The sequence below is a fragment of the Strix aluco genome, chromosome 14 (assembly GCF_031877795.1).
Source record: "Strix aluco isolate bStrAlu1 chromosome 14, bStrAlu1.hap1, whole genome shotgun sequence".
NCBI lineage: Eukaryota > Metazoa > Chordata > Aves > Strigiformes > Strigidae > Strix > Strix aluco.
The window spans coordinates 19,698,581-19,717,042 of record NC_133944.1 but is presented as its reverse complement, the minus strand read 5'-3'; the positions used below and the strand labels follow the sequence as shown (position 1 = coordinate 19,717,042).

The window sequence follows — 18,462 nt, the reverse complement described above, 5'->3', positions numbered from 1 at the left end:
GGAAAAAAAACAACTTTCTTTGCCGGATTTAAAAATTTTAAGAGAGGAAACATTACTTGGCACTAGTTTTAACTTTTGAAAGCTGATACCTTTGCTAGCTAGCTAGCACTTCCAGAGACTCTAGGGAGAGAATGCTACAGTCATTCCTTAGCCTCAGCTGAAACAAGAAAGAAACATCTGCTTATGAAACAACAACATAAATCTGAAGCAAAGATGAAACCAACACTTACCACTGCTAGTTCTTTGTCTGTTTTAGGAGTGCTGTCTCCAGGAAACTTAATGATTGGTGACGGTGCAGCTAAAGTTTTGTTAAAAAGATATACTTGGAGTAATAGTACTTCAAAAACGAAGCCACAAACATTGTGAGTCTTCATTCTGCCTAAACTTGTGCTCTCCTCTGTAGAAAAAGCTTTTCCCCGACTGCCTGTCTGTTACTTTAGCTGCACAGTGCACCAGTTGCTTATCTGCACATCTTAACTCCCTGCACCGTTTTCTCTTTTGCTTGCTCTAGCAATTCCTTTGTATGTTTAAAACATCCAGATGCGCAGTCTCAAGCTACCACAAGAGGAAGTCTGAAAACTAGTGGAAACATGAGAAAAGGGCAGTTACCAGATGTGATTGCTGTGATTTTAAGGTAGCAACAGGCAGATACTTATTACTGCTGAAAGAGGCCACATTTTCTCCTCATTTGCATATACGAAAGCATTTAGTTAAGCCAGAGAGCAGAAAAAAGCAAAATCTGACTTAATCTTGAAGATGAAGTGTCCCACAGATATTTTAAATTAAAAAATAAATAAATTCCTAAACATTATTTTCCTGGCTAAGTACTTTTATTATTTTTTAGCTATTTTTTTGCCACAGACATAATAATCTGCTTTAGTCATATGTGGTTACACTCCTACACAGTGCCTTACAGTAAACATTTTGATTACGGATTTTGAGGCAGACCCTGCACGGAGCAGTGCAGTGGAGTGAGGCTTCTTGTCCCTCTCCTGCTTAGACTACACTAACTGTAGGTCTGTGTACACAGGGCTCACCCACACTTGGCGTGAGCGTCGCTCCCTCCCTGGTCTGTGCAGAACATGCAGAGCTTTGAATAAGATTCTTGTGGCTTGTTTGGGTTTAGAACCAGCTGGAGGCTTTGCCACCGAAAGGCACAGTGTATCACCTTAACCTACAGGATAGGAGATCATCAGGCAGATTCAGCAATAGAAATTATCCTCAGTAATTCACATCAAGGGAAATTCAGGGTTTGCTCATGCTGGGAGTTTGGTCCACTAGTGCGGCTGCCTTGGTCTGAAATTTTGGTGTAAATATGGCCATTGTCATAGACAGTCTTTTTATTGTGTTCATAATATTGCCAGCTTTGAGATGTTATTGCAAGTGGAATATTTTTTTTAGCTGAATATCCCTAATCTAGGGTCTTGTCTCATGACTTTTTAAGACAGGAGGCTGGCAATTCTGCATGAATGCAAACTGTGTTCTGGCCAGCCAAGTGCCTACAGTTTCTATTAAACATGTGTCCAGCCATCACGGTTCCTCAGAGCTGTATGTCAGCATAAAGGTTGTCACAGCTTTCCGCCGAATGATAAATGAAAATTTTCCAGATATGACTCTTGTTATCAAATAGGGCTGTTAACAAAAAGGAAATACTTTGCTGGTGTTTGGTATTTACTCATAATATTTTGATATTTGATTTTAAATAGTTAATATTGACAGTTCACTGATTTATGGTAATATCAAGCTATTTTGCTAACTGCACCCAGTAATCCATGAACTGAATAGCCTTATATAAAGGCAAGGATTTCAAAGGGTGGGCTGTGGGGTTCAGAGAGAAAGCGTTAGCAGGAGCTTTTGCTGCCTGTACAGTTCCATTGACAACCCAACACAGCAGCTGTACGCCTGGCCGCTGGGTGAGTCAGCCATAGGAAGCAGCACTTAACGCTCAAGAGGGAAAGAGGAGTTAGGGGAACTCCGCACATGGATGGAGCTTTCTTTGTAAGCAAGTGGTTTTGTACTTATGCCCTCTCATCCTTTGATGTGTGATTCCAACGGCACTTGAGTTACAGTGAACATCTTTCCCCTAATGGTTCTGCTTTGAAACTACATCCTTCTTAGCTTTCCCCATCAGCTAAAAAACACAGTCATTTCTAAGAGTTGCCTTAATAAACCGCAGTTCTGAAGATACGATCCAGTTTTTCCACAGCCCTGCACTTGGTTGTGGGGAATGACTCTCCTGCTTTGTTTTTGATGACAGCTCATATTTGTGTCCAGCCACGTGAAACTGTAAGAGAGCAAAGGCTAAGAAAACCTTCACTAGATGTGCCAAGTTACTCTTAGCTTGTCCTTAATTAAGAAGTAAAAATATTATGCATTGTGTCATGAGATTCTGTAGTTATCTCTGTGCTCTGCATTAGGTCAAGGGCTGCTGTAAATCTTAAAGCATAAGAACCACATAATTTTCATAAGAATTTTAATGTCATTTATGATGGCTTAGTAGCTTTCATTTAGAAGGGTGCTGCAGTGAAGCCATTTAAAGTCAAATGTGTCCTGGCACATTCCTGTTGCACTCATAAGCCTCATTGAAATCTAATGAATGCTCAGTTTTCAGTGTGTCCTAATGAACGTTGAATCAGAAATGGATGAAGAAACTTTTGAATGGGCTGTGAGGTGCGTGCAGTTTGAAATTCTCGCTGTATTTTGTTTCGTATCTTTGCTGGTAGTGAGAGTGGGTTGAGGTCACCTTTTCAACACGTTTCCTCAAAAAAATCAACAGAGCAACAGAAACCATACAGACCTGCAGTGAAGCATTGTTTCTCACCTTTGATTGCAGTTTAGCTGGTAAACTGCTTTGGTAGTACCACTTCAGCTAGTGAGCAGTTAAGTTATGTTCAATTAGGAAACATAATACATAATGGAATATTGGATTTATGGGTACTGGGTGAACCAATACATTGAGTTTCTGACCATTTAGTGGAAGGCATTCTCTTCCATTAGCACATAAGATCAGTAGCAGTTTATGAGATCCTGGCTGAGGTACTGTCTTTCAGGTAAAAAGCAAAGCAAAATAAACACTGGTGGCAATTCTTTGTGAAAGTAGAAGTCCTATCATATTGCAACTAAATTTGGAGTAAAATGTTTCTTATCTCCTTATATTTCTCTTTAAGCTGTATGGGACCATCCTGTTATCAGTGTGCTACAGAGGTGCTGCTTTTTCAGGCCAGGAATTCAGTGGTGCTAAATCCTGAAAGTAGGGAAATTCTGCTGCTGGCTGGCCTCTGCTTTGAGCCAGAGGTTGGGCTAGAGGGCTTCCTGAGGTTCTTTACAGCCCAAATTACTCCATGATCCTACCACTCTTGCTGGATTTGAAAAGATATGGTATGATGTGTTTTCTGTTCTCAGACTAGATAAGCTTAAAATTGGAGAGACAGACTCAAACATTTGAACTGATGTATTTTGACATTGACAGATTGATGGTTTAACTCCTATGAATGTTTAGTGCATAAACATTCCTCGACACTCCATACTCTGAAGACATTACCTCTAACATTAATTAGTGACTTCTGAATAGATTCCTGGAAGTTAAAAATTAAGGGAAGAAGCAATACAAAGCAAAGAAAGAGGAAAAAAACCCTCTGAGAAGAGAACATAAGGCCATCTACCAACTTTATGGAAGAGCTGAAACAGTAACCTAGATTTCCTTTCTCTTACCTTAATACTTGCTCTACAAGTTATTTTGTCTATGTTACCTCTGGATTAGCTACAGAAAATAAACACACTTATAACTACAACTACAGCCTTTATGTATGTGTGGAAAAAATTCATGTCAGTGTTGCATGTAACTTCTATATTAGGTAAGGTATTTATTCGATATATACATTAATTTATCTATCCTGAGTCATAAAAAGCTCCCCTCTAGTTACTGCGTTTGTTTCAGGTTAAAACCACTCCATATTGAAAATTTTAAACCATCTACTTTATGAGTAAGATGCCAGATTTGCTTTTTAAATGCCTACTTTCATGCATTAATAGGAACTGTATGGCAGAAACCACAGAGTCTGAGATGGCAAATGCCTCTTTTGAGGACATACTTCAGTAATAACAGTAAAAAGGGAATCATCATGTCTTGTGAGCTGTAAGCTACATATCTCACTAGATCTGACTGTGATAAGAGACACACGAATGTGTATTAACATGCTGTTTTTATCAAAGGATTTTTCTGTTTCAGAAAATTTTTTTTGAAATTATTCAGGAGCACTCAGCAGTTTCAGGATTAGACCTCAGATGGTGTCCTGGGTAATTTGCTGACAGAGTAGTGATCCCTCCAGAAATGTACTGTAGCAATTCGTACTGTCACTAATTCCAAAATTTTATCAAAAGCTGATGATTTCCTGGTGGTTCCAGAGGAATATGTTAGGCAGAGCACAGGCCATGGGAGAATGATGGATTTATTCTTAGTGGGGTTTCATGTTTTAAATTGAAACCTGTTGCTAGGCTGAAGAAATAAATAATCATTGGGACAATTAAGATCTCAAGAAAGCAGCTGCTCCTCTGATTACAGAGTCAGCTGGCTGTAACTGGGTGTAGTGGGATGTGTGTTTCCAAGTAAACTGTTGTGGTATGTGTATATAACCTCTTGTATCTGTTGCTTGTAGGTTCTGTGCTGTCAGTTTATAGCTCCAAGTTTAGGAAGCAAAACAAAAGTTTGGTTAATGTACATGGGCTTGCACTGATTTTAGCAGGATGCCTGAAAAAGAAATAACCAATTAAAATTGTCAGAGCTAATGTGGTATTCTCAGAGTGTTTCATTCAGAACTTCTAAGGGACTGGAAAACCTGAAGCTCAGGTGGTGGAAAAGTTTGCCTGGGCTTAAGGAAAGATGCCTATTCAACTATCCCAAGTCCAGTTTAGCCAGGCCTTTGGCTCCTTCTCAGTTTGCCAGGGTTGCCTTGTGACTCGTCTTTTGCACAGATCCTGTTCTGTAATTTCTGCTGGATCATCATTCCAGTGCCTTCTTTCTTCCTGTCTGAGGAACAGACGTTTATAAGTACCAGGAAACGAAAGAGCTTACGGAAGAAAGCAGGGGACTGGACTAAGCTAAAGAAGGGATTTTGGTGTGTTTTGCCACATGTCTGACCTGTAGGGCACTGCAGTAGAAAGTAGCAAGACTTCCAGCGTGGTGCCAGACTGAAGCCCCACTGAACCTGAGGTGTATATGAATCATTTATCTACTCACTGCTCTTTCTCAGTGGTACCTCTGCTGAAGATGGACCATCTATACAAGTAATAGTTTTAATATACTAACGGACTACATTCTTTCTGGGTTTTGGCACTGGCAAGATGCTAAGCTCCAAATACCTGCCATTCAGTGCCTATAACAGAAATAGGGGGTGTCTGCTGAAGTTGACCGATGGAGATGTGCCCCTGTAGGAACAGAGAAAGGCATAATACTAGCAGTTTATCTGTTTTAGGAAAGTTGTCTCCAGGAAGTAATGATTAGTTACAGCAGTCTCCATTTGAGTTTAAAAGGATTAATAACTTCGCCGAGAACTCATTTATATTGCAGGCAAGCAAGCTCATCTAAGACATGTATGTTGAAGGGTTGATCCTAACAGAACGTAAGCCTTAAACATCCACATTGTTTATTATCTGGATATGCTCTCTGCTTGCTCAGTGGCTGGCTCAGACTCCAGTGATCTAATTCACCATGTCTGACCACCACATGAGGGAGTCTTTAAACTGTTGGAAATCACTGTATGTGTGTGTGCGTGCATGGAGGGGTGAGAGCGGGACAATGTACAAAGGGTCAACAGTTGGTACCAGATGTGATTTTCAGCATTTAAGGTAGCAATTATATATTTTTGCTTTTGTTTCTCTCATCCTTTCCTTCTGTTTTGGGAAGTTAGGTCCTAAGGATGTGAAGTTCTGTTGACACATGGATTTCATTTGTTAGCTTGCCACTAAATTAGAAATGAATTTTAAGTGAATCTGTTACTCTCGACAAAGCATTTTCCATTGCATTGGTTCATTATGCTTCTGACTGAACCAGAAATTCCTGCTTGCATCCTCAGCTGATGTTAATTGCCATTGCAAATACGTGGAAATGCACTGAACTACTTTGGGCAAAACCCCAGGCCAAGTTTACATGTGTCACCAGGACAAACTTCTTTGTGCCTTCTTAACACTGCCAGATAGTCTAGAGAAGGTTTAAAATGCAGATTCCTTTGCTAAATTTATCTCTTGTCCCTACACATTTTCCCAATAGAATTCTTACCTGTTTTAACTATTTTAAGTATCTGGTAGGATAAGGTGACATCTGGTGAGTTCTTGTAATTTGGATTTGGGGTGTTCTGATTACTCATTGCTGTTGAGCATTCTGCTAGCTAGTTAGTTCAGAAATCATAAAGCCTTTGTGAATTTGGTTAGAAACTAATTTCAAACACTTCTGTTTGAAGTTGGTCATTGCCTGCTTGTCACCCCTGAATTTCAGACAGAGAATAGATATAATTAAAAAAATATGTATTTTAGGTATGTCCATTTAGAGACTGATTTTGTAAGTAGCATATGCCTGACCTATTAACTGTTAAGGTCACTAATTGAAATGTGTCTTCAGTGAAAATTGCGCCAGTAAAATGGAAAGTATAGTGCTTTCACTAAAAATGATGTAGTTTAGTAATGTGAGAGATATGAATGGGGAAATATTCCTAAATCGCCATAAATGGAGCACAATGTAAGGCAATTCCTTATGGTAAAACTGTGAAAATAGCCAGAGAAATAGTTTCTATACAAGAACAATTAATTAATAATAGAGATCATAAATTGGACACTAGTGTGGAATATTGTGAAAGTGTGTGTTGATAATATTTTTCAGACTGAGTTTGAAGAACTCCCTTCTAGCTTATAGAGCTGTTGAAATGAAAGGAAATCAGTTTGGTCTATTGAGCAAGATAAGATGCTTGAGGAAAGGAAAGCTCAAGCAAGGATATGGCTCTGGCTTCCTCAAGGGCCTTGCTTGTTAGCTCCAAGAGGGCTGGCTGCCCACACCGCCTGTGGTTTGTAGAGAGAAACCAAAGTTCAAACTGCTCCTCAGCAGTGAGGTGAGAAAAAGGTTTCAGTGTCGGGCTTTCAGCTGCAGAGGAATAAGAGGAAACCTTCATTTTGGAAAATGAGTCAAGCTGATTTTGAGTAAGGATTTTTTAGTTTTATCAGTATTCTCTGAGGACAGCGCATCTGTAAAGGGCATAGAAAACCTGACCTGTTTCCTATGTGAACCCAAGCACCCTGTGTAAAACATAAACAAGTGCATCAGTTTGTATTATTTCAAAGAAAAACAGCATGACTATTAGTATCTGATTCTATAGTTCTTCTTTTTCTCCCTTTTCACGCATTAGATCTTCCCCTTATTTTCAATCGTGCAATTCTGCAGTGATCTTCAAATGAGGTTATCAGTCACCATTGGAATTTGCCCAGTTGGTTGCAATGTATGAAAAACACTTAGCTATTTCGTGTTCATTTGTAGTTCACTTTGTGAAGTGTCTAAAAAACATAAGTGGGGCTACTTCTAGGGAAAGGGAGGGGCTTCTGGCCGATGGTTTCTCTATTTGAAAATGAACTAGATCTTGTGGATAAAATGTGCAGAATTAATTTGCCTCTAAATTCCACATCACTGGAGGGTCAGCACAAGAATGAAGTCTTGATGCTGCTGTATTTGCTTGAGTTTGGTAAACTCAGCATGATCAGTAGTAGCACTGGGAACAGATCCTGCCAGCCATATTGGTGTTGGCTTGCATTGTATTTTGTCAGTGAGCCTGTTCATCTTAATGAGGCACCTTGCAGTGGAAGATGTGAGTAAGGATGATGAGATCTAGCCCTTAGCTGGTAAGGGAGTCACTACTATAGACACAGTAAGAGCAAGTGCTAAGTTGACATGATTGCATGATCAACTCCTATGCCCCATAGTACAGAGATATGGAATTTCTGCTTTTCAAATTTCAGAGACAGACCCTAAGGATTACCTCACTGAGCGACCCATTTCTCACATTCTGGGAAGAGGCACATTACTTACAAACAGTGCCATGCCAAAGCTTGACTGTTCGCCACCACTGTTCTGTTCGTATTCATGGGAGATCTCTTTGCTGTAACAATTGGCAAGTGCAATCCTGAACATGTCAGAATAATAGTTCTGCTTGCTTTGCTGCTGCTGCCGTGCAGTGGCTTGTTGATAGGCACTGTACATCTCACTTGTCATTATAGTGTTAGTATTCAGACTCTGAGGGGCCTTAATTAATGACTTTGAAGATCTAGTCTTTTATAATTCATGACAGAACTTTAATTAAAATCAAACATATAGCAGTTGAACTAGCAAAGGATTTAAAGTGCACAATCTTTGACGGAGACAGTGATTCCCTCTGACCACTAGTGCTGTACGCTGAATGCAAATTCCATTTCATCAGAGCAGATTCAGAGAACAGAATGGGCGTTTTTTGAAACAGAGAGGTCCCTGTTGTTATAGACTCTGGAAAAATGATAAGGCCAAGGGGCCTGCAGTCATTTGATTCCCCTCCTACCCCCCTTTTCTCCTTCTAAAATTCTCATATATTTTAAATGTCTGTATTGGTAGGAAAAAAAAAAAAAAAGGAAACACATTTGTATGACATTTATATACTCATTTATTACTTGTAGAGATGGTGTGTTAAAATGCTGTGTATGGATCAGGTACTCACTCCAGGAATCTTGTCAAGGAAGTGGGATAATTCTTATTTCACATAAAGGGAAACTGAGGCAGTGCTTTCATTCAGACAACATAGGGGAAATTCATGTATTTTTGAAGAGTTCAACCTGGTGCACTGATCAATTCTATCTCTTTCTGGCCTATGTTGTCGTGACCGGACTTAAGCAAATATGTAGCAGAATAAATTGCTGTAGATGAAATCTGTTGTGCCAGGGAACATGGCTTTTTTATGACAGTTGAATTTGTTTCAGTTTATTTGGTCTTCCTGTATGCCTTGATTCAGCAGAATTTCTTATCAAATATGTTTTTTATCTAGGGGACATATACTGCTATCCCGTTACTGCAGTGACTTACATGAGATTCTTTGAGCGGATTTCATAGTCTCACTGGTTACTCTGCCTTCTCAGGGCAAAGATTCAGAGAACATTTGTGGCTTTGATTTTACAATTGAGGGTTGTATTTTAAGGTTTATCATCTTGTCTGGTCTACTAAGGGATGGATCTTCCTTTCTGTGGGATTAGTTGATTGTTTGGGGTTGCTAAGTTTCCCCATCCAGTGTATGGAGGCCCATCTGTGACCTTACCATCAGAAACAATCAAACCAACCCAACCAACAAGAATAACTAACTGCTACATATACAAAAACTAATAAATTAAACAAAATTTACAGTTTAATAGAGCTAAGGGAAATTGGTCAATAAGTCACATCAAGATCTTTCAGAAAAATTGCCTTGAGAGAGAGATGAATAATGGAAAAAATGGCATTTGAATAAATTAGTCGCTGCAAGCTGGCAAAAATTCAGAAATGTCTTATTTACTAGCTATAGAAATGGTTTAACAGTAGGAAAATACGATTCACAGTTTTTCAGTTGCTGAAAAATGTGTTTGATAAATCTTGAACATCATTCAGCCATCTGTAGTTACCATCTTTACCTTTACAGTGGCAATAATTTCTTAGTTATGAACATAAAAATATAAATATATCTTATAAAATAACTTCCCTGGAAAGGAGACATTACTTGATTTCTTCAGTCGTTGCTCTTGCTAATGTTGCAAAAAAGTTTGTCAGTTTTATGCTACTAATTTTTCATGTAGTACTTCAATTGGTAAAACTACAATTTGCAAACTGTTAAAATTGAATTCCTGGGCACAATCATGGGGGAGTTTTATCTGGAGATTTTTTTCTATTGTTTTTATTGTCAATTTGCTACAGTAAACTGTAACTCATATTTGATTATTTAAGGCTGATTTGCTGGTAGATGTGTTTGTATATGAGTCTTAATAGCACTGGGCTGTTAGGGCACATCCAGCCATTGTTAGGGCAGCTGGGGCTGGGCTTGGGTCGTTTTCAGAATGTTAAACCAAAGTAAATGTCACCTTATTGTAGACTCTCCTCTGGTTGAGCAGTGTTTTGTGGCATCACACTAGAAAATCTTTGGATTATTTTCAAGCCCAGATGTGCAGAAGTGTGTTCGGTGTCTATACCAGGATTGCTCAGTGTTCAGCACTGCACGTGTAGCAGGAGCTGTTTGAGTGGGCTGTTAAGTAAATCAGGCTCACGGCTTTTATTTAGTGACTTACTTTCTGGTATAATTAGGTATCAAGGTCAGCTTCTTTTCCTTTAACAAGACGTACTAGGTCATTGGTCCATCATGGAGATCTCAGGAACAGAATCGCAACCTCAAAGATGCCAAAAAGGAGAAAAATCTAAGGGTACCATGGGAATCCCAAAGGGGAGAAGTGAGGAAAGGCTACCAGCCCTCAGTGGTTTGGCGGGAGGTATTGAGTTCAAAGGAAAACCTCCATTAGAGTGAAAACCTGAACCAGCGTCACCACCTGCCCTTCAGCGGTCTGTGTTAGTTGTTAATGGGAATGACTGAATAAAGGCAGCATTTTAATGGTCAGTGAGAATGTTTCTGTAAAGGGATTAAATTCCAACTTTTTGTCTTTCAACATTTTTATTACTCTTCCTATGCTTTTTATGAGCCGTTAATTTCTGTCATACTTGACCGTTATTAATACAGGGCAAATAAATGGCTAAACTACTTCCAGAGGCACCTTGATGGGCCATACAGCATGTCTACATTTTTCTGTCAGGAAGACTGATTCTAGGGCCATTTGGACAAGTTTTATACTGTTTTTTGTTCCTGATTTTAAGATGATATTAAATAATATTACTACTTCTGCACACAAAATCTGGATCATGTATTTTTTTCTCTGTTTCAAAGAATAAAGTGCTTTAGGTTTTACTATGAAATCTAAATAGAGATTTACTTTGATTTAATTTCTGGATTTCCTTTCCCCCCCACATCTGCTGTGATGTAACAGACAAAGATTTGAATCAGGAATTATGATCATAAGCAAATCAATACATGTTTTCTGATGATAGTAAAATAAACAGTGGGAACTTCTGTGTACAATGACAGCTTAAAAAGCATTACTGAAAACATGCCATCTTCTGTGGTACAGCAGTGCCTGTACAGTATTACTAAGTTTCCTTTATTTTATTTTTTTAACATTACCATCTATGATGGAATCATCTTCCTATTCCAGGAGGGGATATACTTTAAAATGCAGCAAGCCCTCTTGTTTTCAGCTCTTCACATTGAGATTCTTTGCATCCTCAACAGTCATAGTTAATTATCTTTTTCTGCTTGATCTCCTGGGTAGCTTTGGGAATGGCAGCCCACATGTCACCCAGGATGAGACACAATGTTTTACCAAGAACACTGGTTTCATTCTGGACACTGCTTTATTGAGCTTTTGTCCACTCCTCTGGTGCTTGTACATGCAGTCTACAAATCTGTCTCAGGTAATTTGCAGATCAGAAATCTGCAACCTTAAAAAAACAACTTTCTGTGTTCCAAAGGGAGAGATAGGAGATTTAGACTTCTTTGGGGAATGAAATAGGTGCTTCACCATGTATTTTTGTCTACAAAGATCTCATAAATTAAGACAAGAAGCTTTGTACACTCTTGGTCTAAGACCCAGTTGTCCCTCTTCACCACCCCTTTCTGAGCATAACGACACTCAGCATTTGCTGCTACCAATTGTGTGTAAGTTAATCTTAACCATGTCTGTACAAGAACTGATCCAGTACCTTTCCTGATGACTGAATTTAGGTTTTGCTTACCTTAATAATACCTGAGTTTGAGAGAAGGAGGGCTCTTCAGGTGTCCCAGATACTCAAATGCTTTATTAGGTTCTGCATTGCATGTCCACTGGAGGTTTTTACATGCTAGCTCTTCCAGTTTTCTGCTCCAGACAGAAAAGCCACAGATTTCCCTCCCAGAATTCACCATTTCAAGAAATATTTGCATGTATGTTGCTCATTAATTCAATCTTAGTATGCCTTACCTGTAGATTGTTCTGTGCTAGGCTATTTCTTAGGTACATTAGTTCGCATGCACAGAAACTTCCATTTTCATTTGTTTCACTTAAGTTCATCAGGTCTGTCAATAAAGCTGATGAGAACATTCCAAGAAACTCTTTAGGGTTCCCTAATACCACGTGCAGAGCTGGGGCTATGATTGCTTGGCTTGTCATATCTCAAGATTTCAAAGTTTTGATGGCAGGGGTGGGTGGAGGGAAGATTATCCTCTGCCTTCTGGACTTCATTCTGATCAAGGAAACCTATTTATATTGAAGTCAGGTGAAATCCTAATAATCCATAATGTTGCAGATTACAAACGGCAGTCCTCGTCACAGTGTCTCTGATCAAATACAACACCTCAGGAAAACAGTCTAAAGGAGCACTCTTTATATTACTTCCTGGTTTATTGCAGATAGCTGGAGAACTGATTCATAACAATCATTTGTTATTAATGGGAATATACAGATCTGAATCAATGAAATCTGCATGGATATAGCTCATTTCGCTGCATGTACTCTAGAGGGATTCATGAGTTTATACCTCATAGGTTGCACAAATTTCCTTGTACCCTGCGTCAATTTTTTAATTGTGTAAGAAACAGAACTACTACTGATATGTAAAACAGGAAGACAGCAGAAATGGTCAGAGACATTCTTGGTGTATTAGATTCTTATAGTTTTAGGAAATGCACCACACCTGATAATCAACTGCAAAAGAAAACTCAGTCCCTGTGAGGATGGTGAAGGGAAGAATCTGTCTCTTCCCTTAAACTTCTTGGACTTGCAATTAGTGCTGCTTTCCCTTCCAAAGTTGGAGGAAGATGTAACAGGGGATATTGCAGTTCTAGAGGAAGAGTCAAGACTATGATGGGAAATTAGTTGGGGTTTGGTTTTTTTTTTTTAACCTGTGTGTACATATACTACACCCTGTCCATGTTGGTGGGATGGCAACCAAATTATTGATAGTTTCTTCACAGTTTGGAAGAAAACTTCTGTCAAATCAGAGGGTTCAACTGCCAATCGCTGCTTATTCTTGCAAAAACTCTTATGGCCTCAATTTGACAAAACACTTGAGCACTTGTTTTTACTCAATAGTCATGTTAAACAAAAGAGATTAGTTTTATGCTTAAAAGCTGGATTGGAATGTATTTGCTTGAAGAAACTCAAATGCATTTATCATTGCAAAGAATGTAAATTCTATCCTGTCAGGTTCTAATGGGCTGAAGTTCAGTCAAAAGAATAGCACTACATAAACAGTATGAAGAGGAAAGTAGGCATAATAGCAACAAGAATATTTAATACTTCCAAATCACCTTTCACCCAATGAGTTCACATTGCTGTGTGCATAAAAATGATCAACATTTCAACACCTCTGTGAACTAAGCTGAATATCTCCTTTCTCAGATGGGAAAGTCAAAGCACAAAGAATTTGAATGATTTATCTGCATGAATTGGTAGCAGGGCTAAGAATCAAATCTTGGCTTGACTCAATCTGCCATGGTATTATTGCTCATCCCAACTACTCAGTCATTTATTCTACATAGAAGTGACAAGCTCTGTCATTCAGCTGGATAAAAATAATTTTAAAATATGGTTTCAGTACAGCTCTTACTCGCCATTCTCCAAGTTCCTTTTATAAAAAGTTTTCCTTTTTCTCTCCCATGACACCAACTCTTGGATTTAAATTTTACTGCACTCATTCTGCTTTTCACTTCCACCAAACAGTAAGTTTGGGCTGGTCGAGTCAACTTGTCCAGTGTTAGTACACTGCTATAATGGAAGTGTGAATAGGCAAGGCTATGTGGAAGAATCATTCCCCTCTTACTGGCATATAATACTAATTGTCAAGTTTGTTACTTGCTTCTCATTCTGAGAGTTATGCTGCAATGTATATTTAGAATATGTGTAATATAATCCCAAGGGTAGAACCTTTTATCATACAGCAAACCCATTCTCTATCTCTCAGCCCCTGCAGGCTAAAGATGCTGCCTCTCTTCTCTCCCTGTTATGAGTCATGAGAATGGATTTTATTACAGTCCTTTTTGTGTAGAATATACTGCTAAATATAATCTTGTTCTCATTATGTAGTAAACTGGAATTTCTAGATCCTAATGAAAATTGCATAACTAAAAATGTTAACATTATGAGTTCTTTACAACAAAAACCTTTCCTGTTTTGACCAAGAACTTTTCAAGTGCAGCAAACCAAATAGCTCGTGTTTTACTTCTGAAAGTTTTGACAGTGGACTCTTCCTCTTGCAGACCTTGGAAGGCTGGTCATTCACTTCACTGGGGAACAGGACAGTGTCCCTTACTTTAAAGATCTTTAATCGCTTTAAGATACAAGATTGCTATTGTATAGAAGCCAGATGCTTTTCTTAGTCCAGCTGTCTCTCACACAACATCCACATGCATATCCTACTTCTAGTTTACATGCTGAAAGTAACTTCTTAAATGCCATTACAATGAGGGAAATGACTATAAAACAATGACACTTGCCCCCTAGACCTGCTCCCCATATGTCTAATGTATCTACTTACTTAACGGAAATGAGCTTTTATTATTGCTAACAATTAAGAGACAATATAATTGTGGGAAAGTGAGCTGGTTTTCTGCTCTGGCACATTAACAGCATCACTCTCCGGTAGATTTCAGTTACCAGATTTTTACTATTGGTGATGATACTTGAGCCCTTAGGATCAGACTTCTGATTCCAGGTTGCATTTGCAGAGCTGGCAGCATGGGAAAAAAAAAAAAAAAAAAAAAAAAGGAGAAAAGAAAATCACTGGCTTTGTAAATTGAGTAGACTTAGCCTGGAAGACATTGAGAGACACTAATGGTTCATTAAAGCACATTTTCATCATTTTTAAGTTCAAACAAAGTTTGGAGCAGGGGGAGAGAGTTGTTAATGGTGTTTGTAGAAAAAACCTGTCAAGGTATGAGAGAGATCGTGATGGATTGTGGGTCTTTCTTTTTAAAAGTTGTGACATGCTCTTACTCCATTACCTATTTTATGATGTGTTTCTCCTCCAGGACTTCAGCCTCACCCCATCATCTGGTTACACAGCACCCGCTTTCCTTTCTGCCCCTCCAGCACTGTCTCCAGAGGCACAGCTTGCACTTGGCATTCAGTATAAAACTCACTGCAATGGCATTTCAGAGTACCATCATGGTCTCACACTCACCATGCTGTTTCTACTTCTGGTTACTCTTCTATGACTAGCACTTTTTTTAATTCAGTTTTTTATTGTTGTGGAGGTCATAGTACAAAATAGCTTAGTTATTTCTGTATAGTTAGTTGTTTCTGCAGATTTGGTCAGAATGTTTAGCACCAGCTGTACTAATGAAATGCAAGCTGTTGTGGTTTAACCACTGGGTTGTTGGTGATTTAAGTCAAAGACTCTTGCTAAAATGGTTGTTAAGGTGAGTCAGGGGCCTCCCATCCCATGATTTAGCCACATCCCAGACTTCTAAGCAATGTCCACCCACTGTGTCAGTCAGATGCGGCGTTTCCAAAATTACCTCTCTTCTTGCTCAAATATACAGGTTCCTTGGGGGCTCCAGCCTGCAGGAAGCAGACAGTGCTTCATGCTTCATGAAATACCTGTCCTAAGTCTAAAAACATGGAATCAAATGAACTTTGAGGGGAGCTGAGCCATTCCCAGATTCTGGACATGCCAGGAAATATCTGCTGTGTCTTTTCTCTTCAGCACAACTTTAATATACAGAGCTAGAGTTGGAAGGTTTGGGGATTTTTTCTGCCTGGTAACACAAAACAATTATCAACACCATTTAGCCAGCAAGTTCAGGTGAGATGATGGTGGCAGAGAAGCCAAGCCTGGTGAAATCTGTCCCAGAGTGTAATACCCTAATTTGTGCCTATAATATCTGGAGTACAGGAAATTTTGCATATTTTTCTAGAGATTGCTGCCTGTTTTTTCCTGCACTTTCAGTAGTTGAGCGAATGAGACATGGAGATGACAGTAATGTGGCCAGCAACAAAGGCAGGTTGGGAGGTAACCCCAGCTATGTATGTAGATATGAACAAGGAGAGTAGAACCCACATTTTTTAACCTACCCATAAAAATAACAAAGGAAAAAAACCACAAGCAATGGTGCTGGATGTTTCAAAAACAACCCGGCATGGTTGGGGTGTGATTAGGATAACACCAGGTGCCTTTTGGTTTGGTTTTCTGGCAATATTTGGGAAAGAACTAAATACTTAGTCAACAGGATGTTAAAATATCTGCTGTACTCATGTGGCTTATTTGTCTTGTAAGAGGCGATTTCTCTCCCTTCATAACATGGGGAGCTACCAGCTCCAGTGTTGCTGTGTGGAGTGGTGAGTGTTGGGGATCTCTCAGGCAGTGGTAATCCCTCTCAAACTGGATGTTGCAGAGGTGCAGGTGTCCCATTGAGATCACAATTTTATGGATTCTGTGACTTGACTATGTTGTTGTAGCCTCACTGTGGTAGGCAAAAAGCAGGCAAATAAGCAGGTCTTTATCCCTTTTATGAAGCTGTGACTTGCAACCTCAGACCAATCTGACTCTGTCTTCTGGGTCACCCGTGATCAACAACACAAAGCTCCATGTCCCTCTGACTTTTACCAGGAGCCCCAGCACATCTCCCATGGCTAATGTCTCCTTGCCTTGAGACCACTGCCACCTCTCCAGTTTTTTGACATCACCCTTTTAAGGCTTGCTTTTCAGAAGTTCCCAAAATATTTATAACTGGAAAGCTGGTTGTATATGTTTGTCTGAGGATGCCTGTGGGAACACAGTGTATCATAGAATCATAGAAACGTTTAGATTGGAAAAGACTTTTAAGATCATCAAGTCCAACCATTATTAATCCTGTTATGTCATTAATCCTGGAAAAAGTTTGAAATACAGATTTGACTGCCAGTAAAGGCATGTCAGATTGGATAGTGTTAAGTTATATTTCAGTGAAATAGAGAGCACAGCATAAAACCACTTCCTGAAGATGTGCAAAAAGAAAGTTGTCAATCTTAGTGCTTTCATTTCTCCGCTAGGAAGTACCTGTGATACTGAAAGGGCTGCACCATGTAGGTTTGCTCATTAAATAGTGTTTCCAGTTCCTTTGCAATGGACAGCGTTAAAAGCAAAATGTGAATTCTTAGTGTCTTCTCTCTAATGCATGATATTCTGGAAAAATTACAGTATCCTAGTTAGCCTGGTGCCTGTAGCAGCTTCAGGTATAAAGCAGCTGACAAAATGTCAGTTCACACAGTAACGGATAGTTTTCTGTGGACTACCAACTCTTTGCTAGGTATGAAAATTCTTCCTTTAATGAGACATGAGATTACTGACTGTATGACTTGTTTTGTTATCAGTATTAGAATACTGCCATGCTTCATTTATGCGTATTTGCATAAATCAACACATCTCATTCTTACATAGGAAGTACAATGCTAAGATCTTCACTTAGGCTGGAGTTGCTTCTCTTCTCATATTTTATGGAGCACAAGGACTTGATTTTTAAATTTTTAATTCTAACACATCTTATTAAACGTGTAGGCATAGAGAAGCACCACCAGTCAAAGACATCATTATTATATGCATGGAGGGTTATCTTCTGCCTTTCTACCCTCATCATTCATTAATGATGCAGAGAGGCTTGTCATTTGTCTTTTCAATTCTTGGATTTTATTTTATTGCTCATATTTTATGACACATGGAGAGGTCCGTAGCAGGCATCCATCATCGGCCTTACATATCTATGGAAATATCATCTCTGTTAGGCCAGAAAAAGTACCTTTTGTTCTCTTTGTATTTTTCTTATGAATTTAGTCTAACATCACTTTCTTATTGATGCTGGTTTTTCCTGTCTTTAATTTTCTAAGAAAACTACTAAGACAGCTCTGCTGTAAGCTGAAAAAGAAGCTAACCCACACAGCCCCACTTTTATCTCATTTCATAGCTGCTCATATACCCCACTACACACCAGGTATATTCATTTGAACCTCAGCTGTAACTCCAGTTTACCATTCAGATAGTGACCTTAGATGTGATTAAGATGCTGCTTAGTCTTTGTAAAACTGCCAGATATAAATCTCTTCTGCCAACTATGTTGGGTGTGTGTCTTTGCAAGGCAAGCTGTGGTCTGCTGGGAACAGTGAGGAGACTATTAAAGCAGTTCTGACTTCTATATGTCACTTTGGAAAGCCCCCCAAGATACTCTGATCATAGAGTGTTTGGAGTGTTTTAAGTTTTTCAAGTTCAGTTTAAAGAGCTTAATCAAACTTTCTGACACAACTGGCACACATTAACATTTTTCAGCTGTAAACACACAAACCCAGGAATTTCTAATTGCCAGTAATTAAAGTGTGTGGTTGGTT

General features: G+C 39.0%; 1 protein-coding gene across 1 annotated transcript in view; it reads right to left on the bottom strand.

Annotated features, from left to right (window-relative positions):
• MMP2 (matrix metallopeptidase 2) overlaps positions 1-500 on the bottom strand; it is a 36,498-nt gene extending 35,998 nt beyond the window's left edge. Inside the window, exon 1 of the mRNA XM_074839344.1 lies at positions 231-500. Coding sequence (XP_074695445.1) covers positions 231-374 — 144 coding nt within the window. The 5' untranslated portion in view covers positions 375-500. The remainder of the gene's footprint in view (positions 1-230) is intronic.
• Positions 501-18,462: the final 17,962 nt, after the last annotated feature.